This window comes from Mesocricetus auratus, unplaced genomic scaffold, assembly GCF_017639785.1.
Source record: "Mesocricetus auratus isolate SY011 unplaced genomic scaffold, BCM_Maur_2.0 Super-Scaffold_100006, whole genome shotgun sequence".
Lineage (NCBI taxonomy): Eukaryota > Metazoa > Chordata > Mammalia > Rodentia > Cricetidae > Mesocricetus > Mesocricetus auratus.
The window spans coordinates 66,237,795-66,260,424 of record NW_024429190.1 but is presented as its reverse complement, the minus strand read 5'-3'; the positions used below and the strand labels follow the sequence as shown (position 1 = coordinate 66,260,424).

Sequence of the window (22,630 nt, the reverse complement as noted above, 5' to 3'; positions counted from 1 at the left end):
TGTGCTCATCAAGGGAGGTGGTGTTCAGAGTGGTACTGGCTGTTAAGGCATCATGACCAGTGCTTGCAAAGCAACAGACTGTCTTCCCTATGTGACAGTGTTTACAGAATGTTACTTGTGATGCTACTAGGTGTATGTTATGATCCTCTAAACAATCCTGATGGAGATGGCATGTAAATGATCATCTCTAACTTCTCATAGCCAATGAGAATAGTTGCTTAACCACTTACGAGCCACCATCATTAAAATAAAGAATACTCCCTTAATCAAAACAGACTGATTTAAAACACCACCCTGGTCACAATAACATTTACTGACTTGACGAGCAGACAACGCAACAAAAGTTCCAGCTCCTTTACTCACTAAATAAATACTGTTCATCATGTCTCCAGTGTTTTTCTGTGGTTATATTTCTCTGTTCTATTTATGAAGAAATCAAAGGCTCATACTCCTGTGGAGCCGAGGAAACTAGAGCTGCCTATTCTCACAGCATGAGGGGGAGCAGCACCTAGAGTCACACTATGGCTGATCCAAGAGAATAGAGAGGCTGACCTTGGAGAGAGGGGATGTATGTGAGTTACACCAGAAACCCAGGGTGTGTTGTCATGTGGATCCTGTTACAGTTTGTCAGAACACTGCTCTTCCCTAACAGAACTGCCAAGAGTTTACCCATGGCTTGCACAGGAGGTCGATATTCCCAGAGAATGCATAGCAGACGAGAGCTGACACAGAAGTAAAGACATTTTCTCATAAAGCCAGGTTTGACTGGGAACAGACATCCGCTCATGAGACAAATGCTATGTATATGTATAGAATCAGGTTGCTTTAGGAATGCATAATTATGTGATGTGAAAGTAGAATGTGGCAGAAGAAAAGAAGGCAAACATGGGGTGTGATGCCATAAATTTATTCTATAATGACCAGAGAAGTAGGTCTTGTGATATGTTTGAGATCTCAATCATTCATTTTCTCAACATATAATTGCCTGACAACTTAGTACCAAGCATGGTTCTAGTTGCTGCTGACACGTCTGTGAATAAACAAAAAGAATCCTCTCATGGAGTTTCCCCTCCTACTGTGTGAGACAGTAATGAACAACATACATTTTGAAGGCATCTTACTTGGTGGTAAGTCCTAAGAAGAACCAGAATAACTTGGGTTTGCATCAGGCATAAGATGGGATACCACTAGAGGACTTCCAGTAGCCGAGTGATCTGATTTCTATGCTCTAAGCAGTGTGGCTATTGTGCTATGAACAAATTGAATAGGATCAAGGACAGCAGGGCCAGTTAAGAGGGAGACGTTACAGTTCCTTTAGGAGATTATGGTAATGAAGACAGAGGCAGTTGGATTCTAACAGTACACTGAGAATTGCCCTCCCCTACCAGTGTTCATGTCTATGATGCTGCTGAAGGGCCATTTAGGATCTGGTCTTTGGTAGAAGGACCAATGTCTATAGCTCCATCTTTCCTGCCCACCCCCAAATTCTATACAACACCACACACAGCCACATGAGAATCCTTCAAAGTGTTTTCCTCATTAATGCCATGTGTGTCACTACTCATGGTAACATCTACCTGGCATAAATTCCACTCTTCTCCTTGGTTCAGTCTTACTTATTCAAGACTGAAACTGCTTTTCATTTTTTTTCTGGTAGTTTAAAGACACTGAGTCCAGAGATACAAAAGCTCAATGAATTTATTTCTTCAAATGTCAACATGCAAGGCTTACTAACATTCAAGACTTACTATGTTTAGGTCAATGTCGTACATACACTAGAGTCTAGAGACACAGTATTGAAAAAAATGTTAAAAACTTTGCCCTAAGCTACTGTTGTAAACTCTTTAGAAGCCAAAACTTGCCTTAGAGAAGCTATTCCTATGAATCAGCTCAGATATGCATGGAAACAATCTGCTCCCAAAGGCATGCCTTAGCTAGAAGCATCTGAATGGCTCAGATTGAGTGGAAATAAAATCATGTGCAAATACTAGCATTCCTTATCTAAAACTGTAAGAAGGACCGGAAAAGGAAATATTTAAAAATAGCATAAAACTTATCTGCTCCTTACCACCTCTCCACCTTGGTACTGGCTTTTCTAGACTCTCTTGGATTATATAATAGCCCCGTTTCACCCAATTCTTCCATCCCTATTTACTGTTTCAAATACAATTCTTCAAACTTACATTCTCTCACCCGATTTATCATAGGTTAAAGTCCATCCCCTCCTTTCTGGTCTCAACTCAAATCCCCCCTTTCCCTCACATGGACCAGCATCCTTCAACCCCCTAGGCAGCCATCACCACAGGATGTTACTCTTGTCCCTTTACAACTAACTGTCTTCACAGACTAATCTTTAAACACCTTAATCAATATGTGACACTTCCCTGATCAAAATATTTCAGTGGCTTCCAGTTTTCACTTATAATACAATACTAATGGGAACTAAACAGTATAAAACTACCTGTAAGGATAGACACGAACATTTATTTCTATAATTATTGGCCACCCCACACTCTGGCCAGTACCTAGCAGTGTCTGGAGATATTTTTGAGCATCACAACTTGGAAGAGGTACAACTGGCCACCCTGGACAGAGCCCAGACATACTGACAAATGGCTGTCAGCATATAGAACAACCACCACCAATAGGATTGTTCAACCTTGGCACAAATGCTGAAGCTGACAAACCTTGTGCTGTGTAATGGGAGTCTACTCAGTTGCCCTCAACTTGAGTCACTTGTTCTGTTGGCCTGCTCTCTGCCTCTTGATACAACAAGGTGTTTCTCACTCGGGGGCTTTTGTGTGGTAACTATTATTGAATAAACATTCACTGAAGACTTAGTCTAAACTAGACCCTGTGTTCAGTTAAACAATGGTAAGACAAACACCCATTCTTACAGAGAATGCAGGTGACTAGCTGAGGTAAGGCACACACACAAGTAATTAGATGCATGCAGGACACATGGCACAGCGTAAGATGGGTGAGCGCTAACCTTGACGCTTCCTTCCGGGAAGAGACCGGTGTTAAAACAGTTGTACCTTCAGCATTCAGCACAAGTGTTGGGTATATAAGAAGCAATCTAAAAATGTCTTTGACTTCATCTATAAACCCAAAGGATATTCTATCTTCTGAAACTGCAAAGTAATTTAAGCGCAAGACAGAAACTGTCTCTTTGAAACTGCACATCCCTCACTGCTACAGAACAAAAATAATTTAGGACAAAGTCCACAAAAATCAAAATATAAAAGAAAGAAAAGGGTTAAAAGCCTCACATTTACATGTGGGACCAGGATGACAAGAAAGGAAGGCCTGGGAGGAAATACAAACAAGGAGCAAGGACTCATCACTCTAGGAACATACAGGATTTGGGTGGCACCTTGGGAGTGTCCCACCACGAGGTTTCAGATGAGATGGAGGAGAGGGCACAGGTTTGCACGAGAATTAAAATGCACTCTAAACAGAAAATCGCAGAAGTTTGGAAAAGTTACAAAAAACACCAAGGATGAAGAGTTTCATCTACGTATGGCCTTAAACCATGTAATCAGCCATTCTGAGGAGTGAGGATGGGCTTGCATATTTTTCAGTTATCATCTCTCACAGTTCTGTAAACCTGAGAACCATGTTACCAAGATAATAAAGCATTTCAGTTACATGTGTTTATTGAGGCTAACACGGGAATTGTGATGGGCCACATAAAAGCTGGTGAGAAGAATAAACCATGGGGCTTACTTTGAAAAATATTTGGCTGAGAAATAGGGATAAAGTAATTACCCAAAGAACTGTATGAACTATCATGTGACCACTGGCACAGAATAATATAAATCACTAAGAAAAAACAAAAAGCAAGGGCAATAAAAATTACATTAGGGGTGAAGGAAGGTGACACTAGGGACTTTATATTTAGAAATGCTTAAAGGATGGAGCCGCTTTTGGTGAACAGCGATGACTGGGGAGTGAGGAATAGATCTTCCAGCAGAACTGTGAGAATCAAGAACCCAAAACCATTTATGCAGAGCACTGGCTGGCACTGGCAGCAAAGCATCTTAAATCTAGGTTGACATTGTTTTACAAGGTTCTTTAACTGTCAGGCTGGGAGAAACAGATAGTCAAGAGGCAAAACTCAAGATAGTTGAGGTGCTTTAGACGTAAGACCAATGTATAAGAACATCATGTCACAAACAAACTGTGTTCAAAGAAGCGAGGGAAGTTGGTTATGATGCTTCAGTGGCTAAACTATTATAAGAATCTAGCTTGAAATAATAGCGCTCGACCCAAGACTGTGATAACAGGGACAGAAATGAAAAAATATCGAGCAAGGTAAGTTTAGGAGTTATGCTTTAAAAATAAACCATGAAAATATCATATTTAAATGAAGTGCTTTGTCACAAAGTGTGTCATAAGACAGTGATTGCCAGGATTATATGACAGCTATCTGTAGATAACGGTCCTAAATGATTTCTGCTTCCTACACAACTCTTGAAGTCACTGTTTTGGGGAAGAATATTCCTGGCTTTGTGGTCTGAAGCTGGCTCTGCTCTGGTCTCTGAGAATGACTCAGGAAATGACCTTGGAGACATACTTGACCTTGCTGGACCTGGTTTGCTTTCAAGTATTCTGCAGGTAGAATGAAGGGCATAACTAGTCAAAATGGGCCCAAAGAGTCAAGAGTCTTGGTGTTGCTATTTCAGTGTGGGGTTGTTCAGTACAGTGGATATCATCTCAGGACAGACAGCCAGAGCCACTTGCCACAGAACCAAAGCAAATGCCACCCCAAGCATGCTGCTCCCAACACTGTGGTGCCCCATTTCTCTTGCTGAGTCAGGTTTTCCTTTTGAATCAAGTTCATAGCATTTAGTGTCTTTTACAATTTTAGGCAGTATCTCCAATTTGTACATTCTACAACTTTCATTTCTCAGCAAAATGAGAACAAAACCACTTCATTCATGATCAAAATGTCAACTGGAGGTGTTGGATTTGTGACAAATGACTGGCATCTACACTATTACCACCATTATGAAAAAGAATAGTTTTCAGTAAACAATCCTAAAAGGGATAGAAAGTCATTTTTGTAGATCCATGTCTCATTTTAAGGACAAACATATTTTAAATGTCTACTGTTTCCTAAGAGATATAGGGAAATAAAATGCTTACCTAGTTTATCAATTCTAAATATATTTAATTCTAAATTACCAAAAAGAAAATTTGATAAGCACTGAAATAATAGAAACTCACCTCCAAACATACATAGCCAAATTTTTCCAGTGACAGATTAAAATTTAAAGTGGGTTCCAATATTTCAGATTAAAAATGAATTAGTCCAAGTCTATGTTTAGCCTTTCCATAAACTAAATCACTACTCAGAGCCCTTCTAACACTAAAAAGAGTCAATGGGGAAACATGCATCTCAGTCTTGCCAATGAGTATAATGCCATATGAAAAAGAATCTCCAAGGACATCCTTAAGCATAGACCTGCAACCTGCAATTGACTTTGTTACTAGAATGCACATTACCTATGTGGCTTGGTAAAGCCCAAGTGAAAAATAGAGTTTAAAGTGGTTGAGGCTTCATTCTTTCCTCTCTTGTGCATGTGTATCTGTAAGCATATATTAAGGGATGAATGAACAGAGAGAGATGGATGGATAGGCAGATAAATGATATATGTGCATACATATATATCACAGATGATCCACTTGTAATATAGAATCTATAAGCAAGTTTATGAGTCCAGGGACCATTTAAAGAAATTTTCCATAGTAATAAATAGATTTCCATAGTAATAAATAGATTTTTTAAAGGATATGCAAAGAAGATTATTCTCATGTTGGTAACATGATCAAAAAATGCCTTCCTAAAGTAAATAAAAACTCCCAGTAGAACATAAATTGTTTACTTGACTTTTGAAGTCAAGGCTGACCTCTAACTTGCTACATAGCTGAAGACAACTGTGATGTATTTCACAATACAAAAATTAATGCTATTAATCAAATGATTGTATATAGTGCTATCAGAGACTAGAACATGTATGCATGTACATATGATTCATTCTAATATTTCTGCAAAGACACCTTAGGGAAATTAGTAAAGTACATTTCATTGGTTTCTAGTCAAAAGTATTTAAACTCTTGTGATAGTCTTATAAAATTCAATTGTAAAGTTGTTCATAAAACAATAAAACATGCTATCTCCTTGCTTCTGACCCCAACTTTTAACAAGTGAATTGTTTAGGTAGAGAAGAATTTAATGAACTTCAGTAATATCAAGTTTTAGAAACACGTTTTGAGGGTCTGGGGAGATGGCTCAGTGGTTAAGAGCCCCTTCTTCTTCCAGAGGACCCAAGTGACCCATAACTGCCTGTAATTTCAGCTCCAGAGATCCAATGCTCTCCCTTGAGTTCTGCAGGCACTCAGATATGTGACATACACTCACACAGGAACACATATATATACACACAAATCAAATCAAGATGGCAAGAGTGAAGAGCTGTCCTCATTATGGCCCTTAATTATTAACAGATTAGACTATGAGACTCAGAGTTGGACGCTGTAAAGTTTTCAATAAAAGCCTGAAAAACAGGCTGCAGTTCTGTTGTGGGAGCAAGGCATAAACACATCAGCAGTTGAACAGCCATCTTCAAATTGAAAACGTGTCACCTTATGTAGTCATGGTGTACAATACATATACAGTTATGTTAATGGGAGTTTCCAACTGAATAATCAACCGTTCCCCCGATGATAATTCAAAATCAGTGCCTCATTTTAGATCAGTGACCACCTCAAGTTTTTGTTCTGTAAAATTCTGCTTTCTGACTTCCAGCATTCCTTGGGAATATACATCAGTAATTCTCATGCTCCCACAATTTTCCACCTGTTGAAATACAACCAAGTCTCCATTCTGCCCATCCATCTCATTGAATATGCCAGGAAGCCACTGCATTCCATATCCCTACCTCCCTTAGGATTTCAGCAACTGTACGGGAAGCTGTTCTCTTGACCACCCTCTGTGCCAAAGAAGTCAACAACCACACAGGCTAGGCTTTCCACTAGAGTCTTTACCCCCACCTTCCCACACCACTTCAGGAATGATGGGCAAACTGCATGGAGCTCATTAACTGCTTTCTTTCCCCAAAAACCTTCAAAACAGAAACATCTCCTCTTCAATGAAATATTCAATTTTCTTCTATCCCTAGTTTATGAGTCGTGGGATTTACTTCTTCCTCACCCTCATCTGAAGTTCTAACTGGATGGTTTATCATCTCTCTCATCCCTCTGCCTGGTATATTTCTACACTCAAATGCTTTTACTCTCTCTGTAGTTTTCCCTCTGCCATCCATCCCCCCTTTGCTAAATTCATCCTGGTGATACACTTCCCTATTTCTGCATGTGATTATAATACATTTTCATGCTCCTCTTATATGGTGATTGTGAAAAGATAATGAGTTAATATATAATATAAAGTGCTTAGAAAATGATCTGCTTCATGGTCAGTAGCCATTAAGTTTCTAACTCTTTTTACTTTTATTAGCCCTCTCTCATCCCCTATATGGCATTTTTGAAATTATTTGTGACCTAAAATATCATTAGACATGGAGAAAATTTACCTAATTTATTACAATTTAGGCAACTCTCTATACCACTAAAACATTTTCTCTTGGCTCATGACGATGCCATTAAACCTATGTTTGCAAACCCTAAAATATAAGAATAAAAACTTTTCTTCATACTTTATGGTCTATAATATCCTGAGGTGAACCTTTTAAGGAAAGGGGATAAGGTGGGGGTATAAATGCTTACCAACAGTTTGTAACTGGATATCTGAAAAGTCAGGTGTCAGTGAGGAGGCCTAGGTAATCTATTGAGCCTTGGGCAGTAGATCAGTATTCATCCCGAGTATACACATGGACTTTGGACTCCCGTCCAACAATGTGAGATGCACTCTCACCCTGAACTCTTGGGGGAGGGTCTAGGCCCTGTCCTGGATGAAATGACAGACTATGGACACCCCCATGGAGGGCCTCACCCTCCCTGGGGAAATGAGGGGATAATGGGGAGGGGGTTAAGGGGAGAACACAGGAGGAGGGGAGGGAAAGGGAGAGGGACCTGGAACTGACTTGTGAAGCAACCTTGTTTCTAATCTAAATTTAAACTTAAAAATAAATAATGAAAAATAAAAATAAAAAAATATTTATTTACTTTTATTTTATATGCATTAGTGGTTTGGCTGCAAGTACATCTGTATTTGCAGTGTCAGATCTTGGAGTTACAGTGTGGAGTTTCATGTGGGTGCTGGGATTTGAACCCAGGTCTTCTGGAAGAGCAATTAGTGCTCATAACTGCTGAGCTATCTCTCCAGCCCCTGAAAAATCTTTAATAATAAATATTTGCTCATTCCCTAGCACTAAGAATTGGTGTGATTAAAAGATGGAAATGCCCATGACTCTGACCTGATCTGGTCATTATGTACTGTCTACATGTTTCAAATTGTCACATTCACCCCATAAGCAGATGCAATCCACTTTTTTGTGCGTACAATGTGGGAATGGAACCTAGTGCCTTGCATTATAGATAAGCACGCTATCACCTAGCTACCCACTTCCTATCCCCTACAAACTTCTTGGAAAGGAAAAAAATCTGAGTTTATTTAGCAGAAAGCAGGTGATTTAATTAAATCTTCGATCACCAAGTCGTCATGAAGGTGGTTGCTATACCCAAATCAGAAGTAGGAAGACTGGTGCACAGACCTTTCCTTGATAATTAAAGAAACAGACAGACATTGAAACATCTTCCTCATATTTAAGTGATTGCTACCCAAGATATCACACTAAGGACCTTGTAAACACTAACTGATCTTTGTATGACCTTTCATTATACTATAACTCTCAATAAAGCTTACTTGGTTTTGAATCAATAGATATTATCAAGAACTAGGAAGAGAGTAGAAGGCAATGGTTGCCATTTCTATGGCCGTTTACCTTGAGCTTATGTTCTTTCCTGTTCACAATCACAGCCGTGATTTGCTGGTCCATGAAAATCAGAATGGTGACTAACAAAGCCGGGATAGCAGCAGCAAGGTACACCCACCAGGGGTTTCCTCCAAACGGTGGGACAAACCAACCCCGGTTAGGACTTGTTGGCTAGAAGCAAAGAGATAAAACTTTTTCAGAGCAATGTTAATATATGCTACATGCTTTAAAAAATTCACATTTCAGAGGGTCAACATACTAAAAAGTAGAAACAGTTATAGTCTGGAGGAAAAGATTATTTAAGAGAAGTCTTCCTAAAGGGTGTTATTTTTGAAGCTATCCCTAAAGGTAAGGAAAGGAAATATATGAGCTATTGGGAAAGCAGAGGGTGACATTTTGAATACATGAAATTAGTTGAGATAAGGAGTCAGATGGAAAAAAAAACTAACATTAAGAGACGCAGAAGAAAACCCCAAATGTAATATTCTATAAAGATGTACCAAAAAATTACAAAGCCGTCACAAATTCTGTTTAAATTTTCACACTGGACAGAAATTGTTTCTACTTCTGCCAAATAAGTGGCTTCATAATATGCAAAAAGATATTTTACATGGTATAAATAATTGAAGCATTTGTATCTCTTATAAGTGAAAATTATCCAGAAGAGATTAAATTCCAAGAACTACTTCAGAAAACCAGAGAAAGTTCTCATTTTTCCACTTTCAGTAGATCATATAAGCCTTTTACAGAAAGCAAATTTTCTGTTATTTCCTACTTTAAGGAAAGCATATAAGTGTAAACATTCTTCCTTCCTTTCTTCTCCTCCTCCTCCTCTCCCTCCCTCCCTCCCTCTTTCTCTCTTTCCCTCTCTCTTTCTCTTTCTCTCTCTCTGTCTCTCTGTGTCTCTCTGTGTCTCTCTGTCTCTGTCTGTCTCTGTCTCTGTCTGTCTGTCTGTCTGTCTCTATCTCTCTCTCTCTCTCTCTCTCTCTCTCTCTCTCTCTCTCTCTCTCTCTGTCTTTTAAACAGGGTCTTATTCTACAGCTGAAGCTGGCCTGGAATCACCAATGTAACACAGACTGGCCTTGAATTTACAGCAATCCTCCTGTCTTAGTTTCCTGAGTGCCAGACTTATAGGTATAAAAACAAATTCTGAGTGCATGTTCCCTCTCCTTTTATTTAAAACTCTACAATGGAAAAAAAATTTTAACGTTACCTGTACCACATATTGTGAGCTTGTAAGACAAGACATTTCATCTTGCTTATTAAAGAATTTCAACCCCCCAGGATGGAGTATGGCTCCAGGCAAACATTTAGAAAATACTGATTTAAATGCATTACTTATCAAATTAACTATAATTTATTTTGGCTAATGTCATGTATGTGCATGAATGCATGCATATCCCTTTCTCATCAACTAGTTATATAAAACTGCCACCAGCTTAATAATGTTTGACATTATTATCTCAGTAGTGGGGAAAACAGAGTTGTCCTAGAAAATAGGTTATAATTTGCAATGGAAAACTACATAGAAATGTAGCTATGAATGACTGCATAATAAGTTTTATATCACACACACACACATACACAGTAAATCCAGAAATTACTTAATTCTCCTGTTTTCTTTATAACAATTAAGCTTCATATTATAAGTGTTCCTGGAAAATAGTTTGGAAGGAGAAAAAGACCCCTAAGTTAGAACATGAAGGCTTAAATTCTACCTTCACAACTTGTCTCCACTACTGAAGAAGTGATGGGCATTTGCTTAGTGTTTGTGAGAATTACTGGTTTATAAAACAGGCATGATGATAGTTATGTGTGCATTTATCAGAACTGCTACATGAGTCAAGCCAATTGGATCTATAAGAGCATCTGAAATATACTAAAATATATAAGGCTGAGGTTAGCTCATGCTATGTGCCTTTTTAAAATAAAAGTCAATAAAGCACAAACCAAGAATTTGATCCTAACTGTGGCATTTAATTTTAGTGAAGAAACCAAACTAACTATAAATGAGCCTAATAAGGGATTATCTTGATGGGGAAAGTGCTAATTTACTGAAGTAAATTCACAATAAACTACATTAGGGGAAAAGAAAGTCAAGAGGTTTGAGGAACAAGCAAAAGAGAGACATTCAACTCACCTTGAACTCGCTTGGCACAATTAGTTTTGGAGTGTCCACACCTACTAGAGCATCTATTACACAGAACATGAGGATAGACAAGATAATGGCAAAATCACTGATCAGCTTTCTTGCCTGGAAAATTAAAAAAAAAAGAAAGGATTATTTAGTACCAGATATATGTGCCAGTGTCTATGTTTGAAGTGAAAAAGAATTTGATATTTACTAACATGAATTATCTTCAGGACAGATATAAGAGAGATCACACAAGCAGGATATATCCTTTGTCCTATGTGCAACATGAAAGACATTTGTATAAGAATAAAATCTAAGCACAGATTACACAATGAAATAGAACTCAGTTTATCTGGAAGGCAATGCTAAGAATAATAAAACAACAATATCTTAGTCACACTTCCATTGCTGTGAAGAGACACCATGAGCAAGGCGACTACTGCAATGAAAGCATTTAATCAGAGGCTTGCTTATTGTTTCGGGGGTTAGACCATGATCATCATTGTGTCACACGGGCAAGCATGGTGGTGGAGAAGTAGCTGAGAGTTCTACGTCCTGGTCTGTAGGCAGAAAGAGATTGGCCTGGCATGGGCTTTTGAAACCTTAAAGCCCATCCCCAATGACATGCTTCCTCCAACAAGGTCACACTTTTGTCATCAAAGCCACACTTCCTAGTTCTTAGAATCTTAATTTTCAAACAGTTCCATTTCCTGGTGACTAAGCATTCAAATAGCTATGGGGTCCATTCTTATTCAAAACCACCACAAATAGAAATCCCATTGAGTAGCCTGAGAATGGCATAAATCTATAAGGAGAAGATTCTAAATTCCAATCCATTGAATAAAATCAGTATCAAGATCCATGATAAAACCCAGAGATGGTTTATAGAAACTGAAGGCTGCACAAGCTTTCTCTAAGAAAGCATCCCCTGTTGAGCTAGTACTGGAACACTACTTGATGTGAGGAATGCCTTCATTGCTAAAGTGTGATCACCATTATTTGGTCATTCAATGTCCTAAGTGCCTCCTCTAGTCAAGACAAGGTGTGAACATTAACCCCTGTACTTTCCCATGAAGAAGTGCAGAATGACTATTTACAAGTCATTAAGGTGTTCATAGGTGTGTGGGTCAAGGCCAGGGTCTTGAATTCTATTCCATTGGTCCATGTCTGTTTTTATGCCAATATCAAGCTGTCTTTATTACTGTAGCTGTATAGTAGAGCCTGAAGTCAGGGATGGTGATGTCTCCGGAAGTTCCTGTCTTATATAGGATTATTTTGGCCAGACTGGGGTTTTTGTTTTTCCATGTGAAGTTGAATATTATTCTTTCAAGGTCTGTGAATAATTGGGTTAGGATTTTGATGGGGGTTGCATTGAATATCTAAATTGCTTTTGGTAAGATTGCTGTTTTAATTATGTTTATCCTACCTATTCAAGAGCATGTGAGACATGACACATAGATTGCCCTGGGAAGGGGAAATAGATGGGATCCCCTGGACAAGCTGGGGGTGAGAGGCAGTTAAGGGGAGGGGGAGAAATGGGATGAGAACAAGGAAAGAGATATCTAGCTAGAGGAAGCCATTACAGGGCTAGAGAGAAACTTAATACTAGGGAAATTCCAAGGGATCCACAAGACCCCTAACAATATTGGGGAAGGGGCCTATACTGGTCTTACCCCAGGAAACAGATTGGTGACTACTCTAACTGTCATCATAGAACCTTCATTCAGTAGCCAATGGAAGCAGATGCAGAAATGTATATCCAAGCACCAGGCAGATCTACTGGATCCCAGTTGGAGAGAGGGAGGAGGGATTATATGAGCAAGGCGAGGGGGTCAGGGAAGATCATGGCAGTTGTAGAGCCTCGTGGAACTGACCTAGGCCCTATACATGTGGGCAACAGTTTTGTAGGCTGATCTGTTTGTGGGATCCATGGCAATAGAACCATGATGTATCCCTAGTGCATGAACCGGTTTTTTGAAGCCCATTCCATATGGTAGGATGCCTTGCTCAGCCTTGATGGGGTGGTGCTTGGTCCTGCCTCAACTTGATGTGAGCAAAACAGACATAATCCATATCTTTATGAAGTGCCAAGCCATGTTATATCCAACAAAGCTTGCTCCTGTGTAGAATTAGCGTTCACTTCAACATCAAGCCATTCTCATAGCTAATGGTCAGTTTTCTGATGCTGCTAGATGGCAGAGATGGACTGACGAGGAAGGCATGGTTCTCAAGACAATGGGCTTGAGGAAGTGAATCTATCTCCATGAGTTCAGTAGGAGTTGAAGCAAAGGAAGGAAATTACATGATGATGCAGCATGCTCGAAGGAGCTCAGGGATTGATTCTTAGAATTGCTACATGTCCAGGGCTATAGTATTAGCTAGCAATTGGACCACAGATGTTTCTTCTGAATTGGGAATTCTTCAGCTTCCAGAAGGTCAGATTCTGCTAGCTTTAGTTTGCTCAAGAAGTACACACCATGGAAGAAAAGGCGAGCTATCAGGGATGAGTCCAATTAAATTACACAAAATAATGTCAAAAGCAAACAGATAAGAGAAATAAAATAAAAAAACGCAGGATAATGGTTACAATCACAGTTGCCACAGGCAGATGTGATGGGTGGGACTTTCAGCATTATTGTTCACAATATAAATACATAGTCTTTATTAGCTGCAATTGCTTCATCTGCAAGAGAGGCAGAATAATACCACCAACTTCATATCAGTTTTCTTTATCAGAATTAAAAATGCTTAATCATGAAAGTACTCAACATAATGTCTAGATAAAATACTGTTGTTATTTCATGTTTCAGGAGGCCTCTTGATTGCGAATACTACTCAAATAATTTGATTATCTACTGCCAAGAAGTTCTGAGACAGATCTTTAATTCTACGAAACAAGTCCAGAAATCACATGAAACTGCTTCACAGAGTCTATTTGGATTGGAAATACCTAGGATTGATGTTTCCCAGGGCCTCAGTACTAGATAAAACTCATCAGTTAATTTTTACGCAAATAGTATTGAGAATAGCAGTTCAGGATAGCCTTATAAAGGTTGGTCCTAGGAAGCAGTTTCAGTAATATGTTAGGATGTTATGATCATCTCTTTGTTCTAGGAGGCCACAAATCCCTGTACAACCAGACTTCACTCAAGTCCAGTAGTTCTTACTCATATTTATTATTTTTCCAAACCTCACCCACAAAAATCTAACCAAACTCAAATATCTATAAATTACTCAAAGACTTGGGAATGGTTATTTTAAAATACAGTCACTCCTTTTACTGTAATAGAGAAAGTACACTAATGAAGGTTCACATTCTCCTGTGATCTATATATTCACCTGTGGAGTTTTGCTGCATTGCAGTCACTACTGGCACCAGGCAGAGAAGGAACAGGTCTTTTTTAAGTTGACTACCCCACCAATCCAACATGGCCAACTAGATGTCATTGCTAAGTATACTTGTAGAGTTTCTAACCTGACCCCTGTTATGCTTTGGATCTCAAATGACTCCCACAGGCTTATGTACTTTTTTCAACTGGTTTCCAGCTATTTGGGAATTGTGAGGCCTGTCTAACAGGGGGTAGAACTCTGGGGGAGAGCCTTTGGGGATGATAACTTGGTCCTGACTCTGGTTAGTTGCCATTGGGGAAGGCACAACTGCATGGTCCTGCAGTCAGAGATATAGATGACCCAGGAACAATGCCTTCCCAGTTGTGATGGACTGTATCCCTGAACCATGATGGAGGAAACTCTTCCTCTATAAAGTTCAAGAAAAGTAATCAAAATGAGCCTATATACTTAGGGAGACAGATCAGGTTACAAGACAGAAACTACCATGTGAGAAATACCTATCAAAAATGCTTAGAAACGATTTAAGGTCTTTATCTATGTAAGAAATGATTTTTCAACTGTATTTTAAATATGAGATATAAAATATTTCCCAAAACTTGTTGAACTATAATCTCTTTGCTCCTGAAATCATATCTCATCTTCCTTCCTTCCTTCCTTCCTTCCTTCCTTCCTTCCTTCCTTCCTTCCTTCCTTCCTTCCTCCCTCCCGTTCCCTTATCACTCTTTCTCTCCCTCCCTCCCCCTCTCTCTTTCTTTCTTCCCACTTCCAAAAGTGATATGTGGTCCTTGTAGAATATGTAGAAAAAATAAGAAAAATTGTTCCCCAAATCCTCTATAAAATAAACTCTAATATCTGAAATATATGAAAATACATCATTATGTTATATATGTCTATTCACAGGTATGTGAACATATAATCTTGAACATTCTGATGTTTGGGGGTTTCTTTGTGATAAGGTATCACTATGCAGTTCCAGGTTCACCTCAAAGTCATGATCCTCTTGCCTCAACCTCCCAAGCGCTAAAATCACAGGTGTGTACTATCACCCTCAGCCTGCATCCTGTTTTGTGTGTTCTTTTCACAGTTAGTTTTCTCCATATCATTTGATATTTTCCACAACAGTGACATTAGACTGCTCCCAACTTCTCTACAGTGAACAATATCATAAGGAAATATTTGCAAATACCTGGGGATATTTTCTTGGAATAAATTACTATAGGCAGAATTGTTCTGTCAATGTATATATTAAAATATAAGGCTTTGGGACATAACGCAAAATTACCAGCCAGAATGTAATATTGATTTGCCAATTTCACTCTACCTAACATACAAATGACTCTGGATAATGTAAAAGTTATATCCATTCTCAAAGGGAAATAAGTTGCTACCTCTGACAATATTCAAAAGAACATAAAATAGCCAAATCTCATAAACCTGTTGTTTTGTGTGGTGTAGCAAACTATTCTATTTCTTGTTCCATTCTGATTCTCATATTTCACACAGACTCTACATAAATGCAGCATGCTTTTAAAATGACATTAATATTTGCTCTCAGGAGTATCTCATTCAATGTCATAAAGCCAACACTATATGGACAGAAATCAAGAAAAGAATTTGGAGCTCCTTCCTAGCTCAGAGTACTTGTGTGACCAACAGCCCAGATGACCAAGGTCTTTTTCACTGTTGTGTTTGATCTAGGAATGCTATGATACTCTGAAGACATTTTGGAAATTGAGTTTACTAGACTTCCCAGTCTACTTTACTGGTTACATCCAGGTTTGTTTGCTAGTTTCTTCTCAACTCCTCCCATCTCTTCATGCTCTCTTTTCTATTTAGACTCTTGCCATAATGATTTTCTTCTATCACACACTTAAAAAGTGATTTCTTTCAGGACACACCATGTTTCTATCTATCTATCTGATACTTCCACTAAAAATATTCTGCATTAACAATTACCTTGAAAACATACCTAGGATCATATTGCATTACCTCATATGGTTCACTCCTTTAACATCTTACATGGTTTCTCTGTTTCACAGTTGTCAGCCTTCAGTATCTCTGTCATGGATTGCCATGCATTTGGGGCAACTCTAGTTCAATAGCAAGTTCAGGCTAACAGGCTATAATGTGAGTCAAGGTAGCAAAATCTGTGAAAGTCTGATCAGCCATTAAAGGCCTTCAGGTTGAATGAAGGGGGCCAAGCACCAATGAATGCAGACAACGCTTAGAAAAAACAGGAAATGCATTGTCTCCTAGAACCTCCAGAGAGACACAGTCTTTTTCACCTTTATTTTCAGGATAATGAAACTAATTTCACACTTCGTACATTCATATTTTAATTTGAACTGCCAGATCTACCTCTTAGATCCAACGTTTTCATGATCTAAACTACCATGTTTATGGTAATTTGATAAGATGATTTGGTTATTTTGATAATTTGGTAAGAAAATAAGGTAAGGATATAATTTGATAAGATGGCTATAAGAAACTACGTATTATGAATATGTACATATATATACACATGCGGTATATATGTGTATATAATGTATATATTGCATACATTTCATATATCAGAGTGTTTTACATACATATTTCATATTACATATATGTAAAAACACTCTGATATATATATATATATATATATATATATATATATACATACATACACACACACACGTGCCCACACACATATATTGAATTTGGTGGAATTCCCGGGCAATGGCTGTCTTGTCAAATGTGGCACTATTATAACATGGGTGTAAAGGTTGCTGAAAACACAACTTCTGACAAACATAAGAACTATAGTTCTTAAAATTTGTAGAAGATAAACGACAACCCATTAATGATGCTAACCCTCACTAAAAATCTCTGGCAAAGCTACAACACTCTGTACAACATATTAATTTGTATTTCCCCTCCATCTTAAATCATATATCTAGTTGAGGAACTTTAGAAATCACTCCTAGGGATGTTTATGACTAGGAAATTCATTTCTAAGAATCAGGATCCAGTTTTAACATTCATGCCAATTGATTTTCCCCAGATCACTCTTATATTCAATACTAAATATTTTCATGTGGGAAAGTAGGTGGGACATTATACTAGCAGGCAACTCAGGAGTTACCCGGTGCTAAAATTAACTGGGCAAAACTAAGTCAGAAAGCATCCTAAAGATGCCAAGCAAACTAGATAACAATCAGTCTAGGCTATGTGCATGGGCATTTTCAGGACTGATTTGAAGACAGTAGGACTTGATCTCTTTGGACTCTTCTCACATTTCAAACACATTTAGAAAAAGAAAAGTATATTAATTCCTTTCATCGTTTTCTCTTTCTAAACAATATGCAGATTCACATACTAATAAAAATAAAATCAGACAATCATAGTTTGTAATTCTCTAGTAGCTACTAGTAGTGATAATTAACAGTAGAGGTGCAAATGCTTTCATGAGAGAAAATATACATATATATATGTATATTATTATTATTATTATACCCAATTCTGTGGATACAGAGAGCTCACTCATATTTAGCTTGAATGGACACTTATATCCATCCATCCAAACCCAGTAGTAAGTATCTCTGGGTTAACCTTCAAAATCGTTTGGATCTAAATTTTCCCAATTGGAGAGAAAAAATAATAATAACTTACAGAGAGAAAAACTTTGATTTTTGGGGGGTGGGTCTTTCGAGACAGGGTTTCTCTGTATAGCTTTATGGATCAGGCTGGTCTTGAACTCACATAGATCCACCTGCCTCTGCCTCCCAAGTACTGAGATTAAAGGTGTGTACCACCACTACCCAACTAACTTTGATGGTTTTAAAAATTATTTTTCATGGTATGTAGATATGCTGCAACATGTACTACTATAGTAATGTATGATAGAGAAGCATGTCTAAATTAAGACTATAATGACCATTGTGTAGTAAGACTAGTTTTGACATTTTTGCTATTTTTATTAGAAAAAATAAATTGAGAAATATTTTCTATCCTCTGCAAAATTAATTAGACAATATCTCAATCTATAATTCTACAAACATATAAAATATTTAAACTACCAAACTAAAGAAAAAATTAAGTGGATAAGAAAGACAATTCCAATAATCATATGCTGTTCCTTTATTCTCTGGCAAAAACAACCCAATAAATCTATTATAAATGTACTTTTTATGAAGGATGATACCATATTAATTATCATGGAGTCATAATCATGGAGACACCAACAGCGAGAAGCTAGTTAATTTACAGGGAAAAAAATAAATTTGGCTCCTCGGAAGCCCCAGAGGACATTCAGTTTTCACTTTGCATGGACCGCAGCTGCTCTTAAATTAACTGGGGTGGGTGTGGATGCTGAGCGCCTGCAGAGCCACTCACAATGGATGAAGCTGCTACAGGGAGACAAGTACAGCAACAGCAGACGCCCTGGGGGCTCTCAGTAAATATTAATCTATGATGTCAAGTACTCTAATGAGAGACATGCTTGGGAGTTCTACACAATAGTGTAAAAAAGCATTTAATCTAGAAGAAAAATACACTAGACAAGTATGCACCTTTTGGCAGACACAGGCGTAAAACAGCATGATACTTTTGAAGTTTGATCTCTCTATATAGCTTGTTTTTTAATAAAAGCATTAACTTACTCATAGTAGTGATCTTAACTCACAGGATTTTGATCAAATTCAGTAATAGTCTGGTTCAGACATAGGGTTTTTATTCTATAAGCTTCAACTCGGGGTGGGAAATGGGAGGTAGGCTGGACCATTTTTTAGGATGGGGCTCATAGCTTGCCTGTGGAACTTTCCTAAGCAAGCCTAGAGAAGTGGCCCATCCAGGAGACTGAGAATTAAGGAATCACTAACAGAACACTTCTTCTTTCCTGCCTCAAAACTGGGCATTCCAACAAGGGACCAAACAGGCACATGCCAGAAACAAATAATAAAATCGCATGGGAAAAACTATGATCCAATCTTACTTCAGACTGAAACTAAAAAAAAAAAAAATCTTAGGCAGATCTAGAGAAAGGTAACCAGAGGAGTCAAGATTTAGGAGACATATCAGAAGTAAAATGGTGACTGTTTGGTTTTTTTTTTCAGCTTCCCAGAGAAGCTGTGGGAAGAATGTCTCCCAACATTAGAAGTCTGTTATAGGAAAACAAACCTCAACTTTCCTGTGTAACTCCTAGGAGTATGGGCTGACCCTGTGAACAGCAGCTGTGGGAGGGGAAAGGCAGATCTCTGTCTGTCTGTGGGAGGCTGAGTTCTTATCCCAGAGACTCTCAAGCAACATAATACCACAGCTTTTCAGAAATGCAGAGGCAAGATTAGACTGACTCACATTAAAATCCAAATTCAATTGCCCCAAATTCCCAACTTTTTTCCTAAGGTCTCTTTGTATATAACTCAAGCCAGTATAATAAAGGGGTTAAGGTTCAATGAGGAAAGTTAATCTCAGACTTTATATTAAAGCACAAGAATTTAGCTTTAAATGACTAATTAGTAATTAGACAACCTAGGAACAAGAAACTCGTGTTTCACTGCATACATCTGAATGCTGTTGACTCTCCTATGATAGACAAGTTAGCTGAATGTGCTTTGAACCAAGAGAATAATGTGGTCAGATGGGATGACTTCTTCTATCTATAGCCTGTCTCTGCACCAGCATGAGAAGCCCACTCACCACACTGGGATCAACCATTACTCTGAACTCTATTTTAATTGGGGCTCAACTTAAACTAACTGTAATTTTTTTGTCACATATCTGTGAAAGCTGAAGTATTTGTAGTGAGTGTAAAAATGTCTAACAGACTGAATTGTATTAATAACTAAAGGTCCCTTTGTCATTCTTCATGAATAGAAAAAAGTTAGACAAAAGCAAATTTGACTTTCAAAATGACTTTCCTGGGTATGAAATATCAAAAGAACTGGGAAAAGATCTGATATGCTCAGTGACAGAAAAATCCTACTAAAAGAACTGCAATGATGTGATATGGCTTGATATTTTTGAACTATACAAATGTCACCCAGTTTTCCTAACAACAGAAAGAGACAGAATATACACCTATTACTTCTTACTCACTTTTAATATGTTAGTTGTTTTAGTTTGACAGTTTTTACCTTTCAACAAGAAAGTTCTAAGAGAAAAGAAAACAGAAGAGAAATGTCACCCACCTCTTAGAAAGAACTGTTTATAAAATAAACACCTCTTACCTCTAAATACAGTCAATTTTAGTGGAACAGTGATAGCCAAACTGTCAACAAAGAATTATGGTTTCAAATCATTACTACCCATTTCCTGTGGTTTGTGCCCATTAAAAACAAAATGCATTACCTAGATAAAATGCTCACCAGGTTTTCATTCAAATTCTGGAATAATTTGTTTTAATTCCTAATGCAAGTTTTTCAAAACCCACCATCAGCATGGGCCATAAAATGACACAAAAATGTGATCTCTCAGGAGATCTTTATTGTGAGTGGAAATAAATGACAAAAGTAATACTTATTTGAAACTGCAGAAAGTCAATTTACTTGTATCTATATTAAGTACCTACTATGTGTTGGGGTTTCACTCATGCTCGTGTCCTTCACCTAGCATAATGTGAAGCACATATTAGAATAACCCTCATTTTGTTCTATATGGGATGAATATGCTAATTAATAAGATACACAACAGTAGTTTGTTGAGGAAAGAGTACCATTGAATAGTTGCACCATCTAAATATAACGTGGAAAGTAGTACAGCTGTTGATATTAGCTGGAGCTTAGAGATTATTATTTGTGTAACTGGGATGTGTATGTAGAAATAGCTAATGCTTTCTCCAGGTTTATATTTGAAACTTCTTCCTTTGGTGGTGTGAGACAATTGATTCCTGAAAGAAGGCAGCCACATGTAGTGCAGCCACATCAAAGGACCAATGGTTTTGCCTAAATCATAGTATACTATGGCTTTCTAACTTTTCCTGTCATGATCTGATCCTGCTGTATCTTTAAACTCCACTTGTCTTTTGTTCCAAGTATGGACCAATAGCAGCATTCTTCCATGCAGGCAATCATTCACGGTGTGGGACTCTGGAAGAACATTCATGTGAATGCCTTGAGCCATCTGCCACAGACAATCACACATTATGCTTTGATGTTACTCCTCGAAGTTTGAAGCTAAAAGGCTCTGACTTTGAAGCTGATCTAATAGATCAGTCTCAGTACGGGATGGAGGACTGATGTACCTCTCTGAAAAGAATGGGAGAACATTAGGCACCAGTGGGATTCTGGCTTTCTGGCCATGTTCCATCAAGTGTCTGGGCTCTGTAGCAGGCCTATATAATCAGCCTAACAAAGTCAATCTGCTTCATCCAAAGTACTTATACTATTCCATCACTATTTGCTCCATGAGATACAGAAGGGGAGTTAGTCACTGTCCCTATCTAGTTAAAGGCAATGAAGACCACACTTAGGAAAATCCAAGTGTTGGTGTAAAGGGAATGGACTGGAATAGATCAACCAAACAACCTATAAACAAGTTTGATGTGAAAAAGAAGAGCATTTTTGCGTGACATGGAATGGGCATCTTAGTTTGCTGCACTGGTCCATTATCTACCCCTGTGTACAATGAGCTAGCTAGTTCCTTTCCATATGGGTTGATCAGTAGTGGTATAGGAAGAAACAGAAATAGATGGGTGGAAGATAAATGGGGAGAAGGAGGGGTAGGTACAGTAGAGGGGACAGCAGTGATGGATGGATGGATGGATACATACCTACATACATACACACACAAAAAGACAAGTGTGTGTGAGACAGAGAAAGAGAGTGTGTGTCTGTGGTGGGGGGAGAGAGAGGAAAGAGGAGGGAGGAGAGAGAGGTGAGAGGGGGAGTACTGACTGCTCTGGCTGGCTCCATGTCAGATGGCCTGACTGACTAAATCCTGAAGCCTACATTCATATCATTTCTCACGATCCTTCTCTGCCCTTTCCCTGAATTTTGGGTTCAACCCACCAACCCTTTCCACAACCTCTGGGCCCAGGATACTAAATAATTTCATTGTCACTAGCACTATGACACCATAGTGTCCTGCATTTTCTCTAACCTCAACTTCATAAACAATACCTTCATCAAGTGATCCTCAACCATCATTTCCTAATTTGAGTTCATTATTTGATTCACTCTGGGATCCTGACACCAAGTATCATTGTAAG

At 38.2% G+C, this 22,630-nt stretch overlaps 1 protein-coding gene across 4 annotated transcripts in view; it reads right to left on the bottom strand.

The window, feature by feature from the left end:
* The window catches only part of Slc4a4 (solute carrier family 4 member 4), a 397,268-nt gene that overhangs the window by 27,790 nt on the left and 346,848 nt on the right, over positions 1-22,630 (bottom strand). For all 4 annotated transcript variants that reach the window (XM_040747371.1, XM_040747372.1, XM_040747369.1 and 1 more), the window contains 2 exons: positions 11,101-11,214; positions 8,970-9,131 (listed from right to left, as the gene is read on the bottom strand). In XM_040747371.1, the coding sequence (XP_040603305.1) occupies positions 8,970-9,131; positions 11,101-11,214 (276 nt within the window). The remainder of the gene's footprint in view (positions 1-8,969; positions 9,132-11,100; positions 11,215-22,630) is intronic.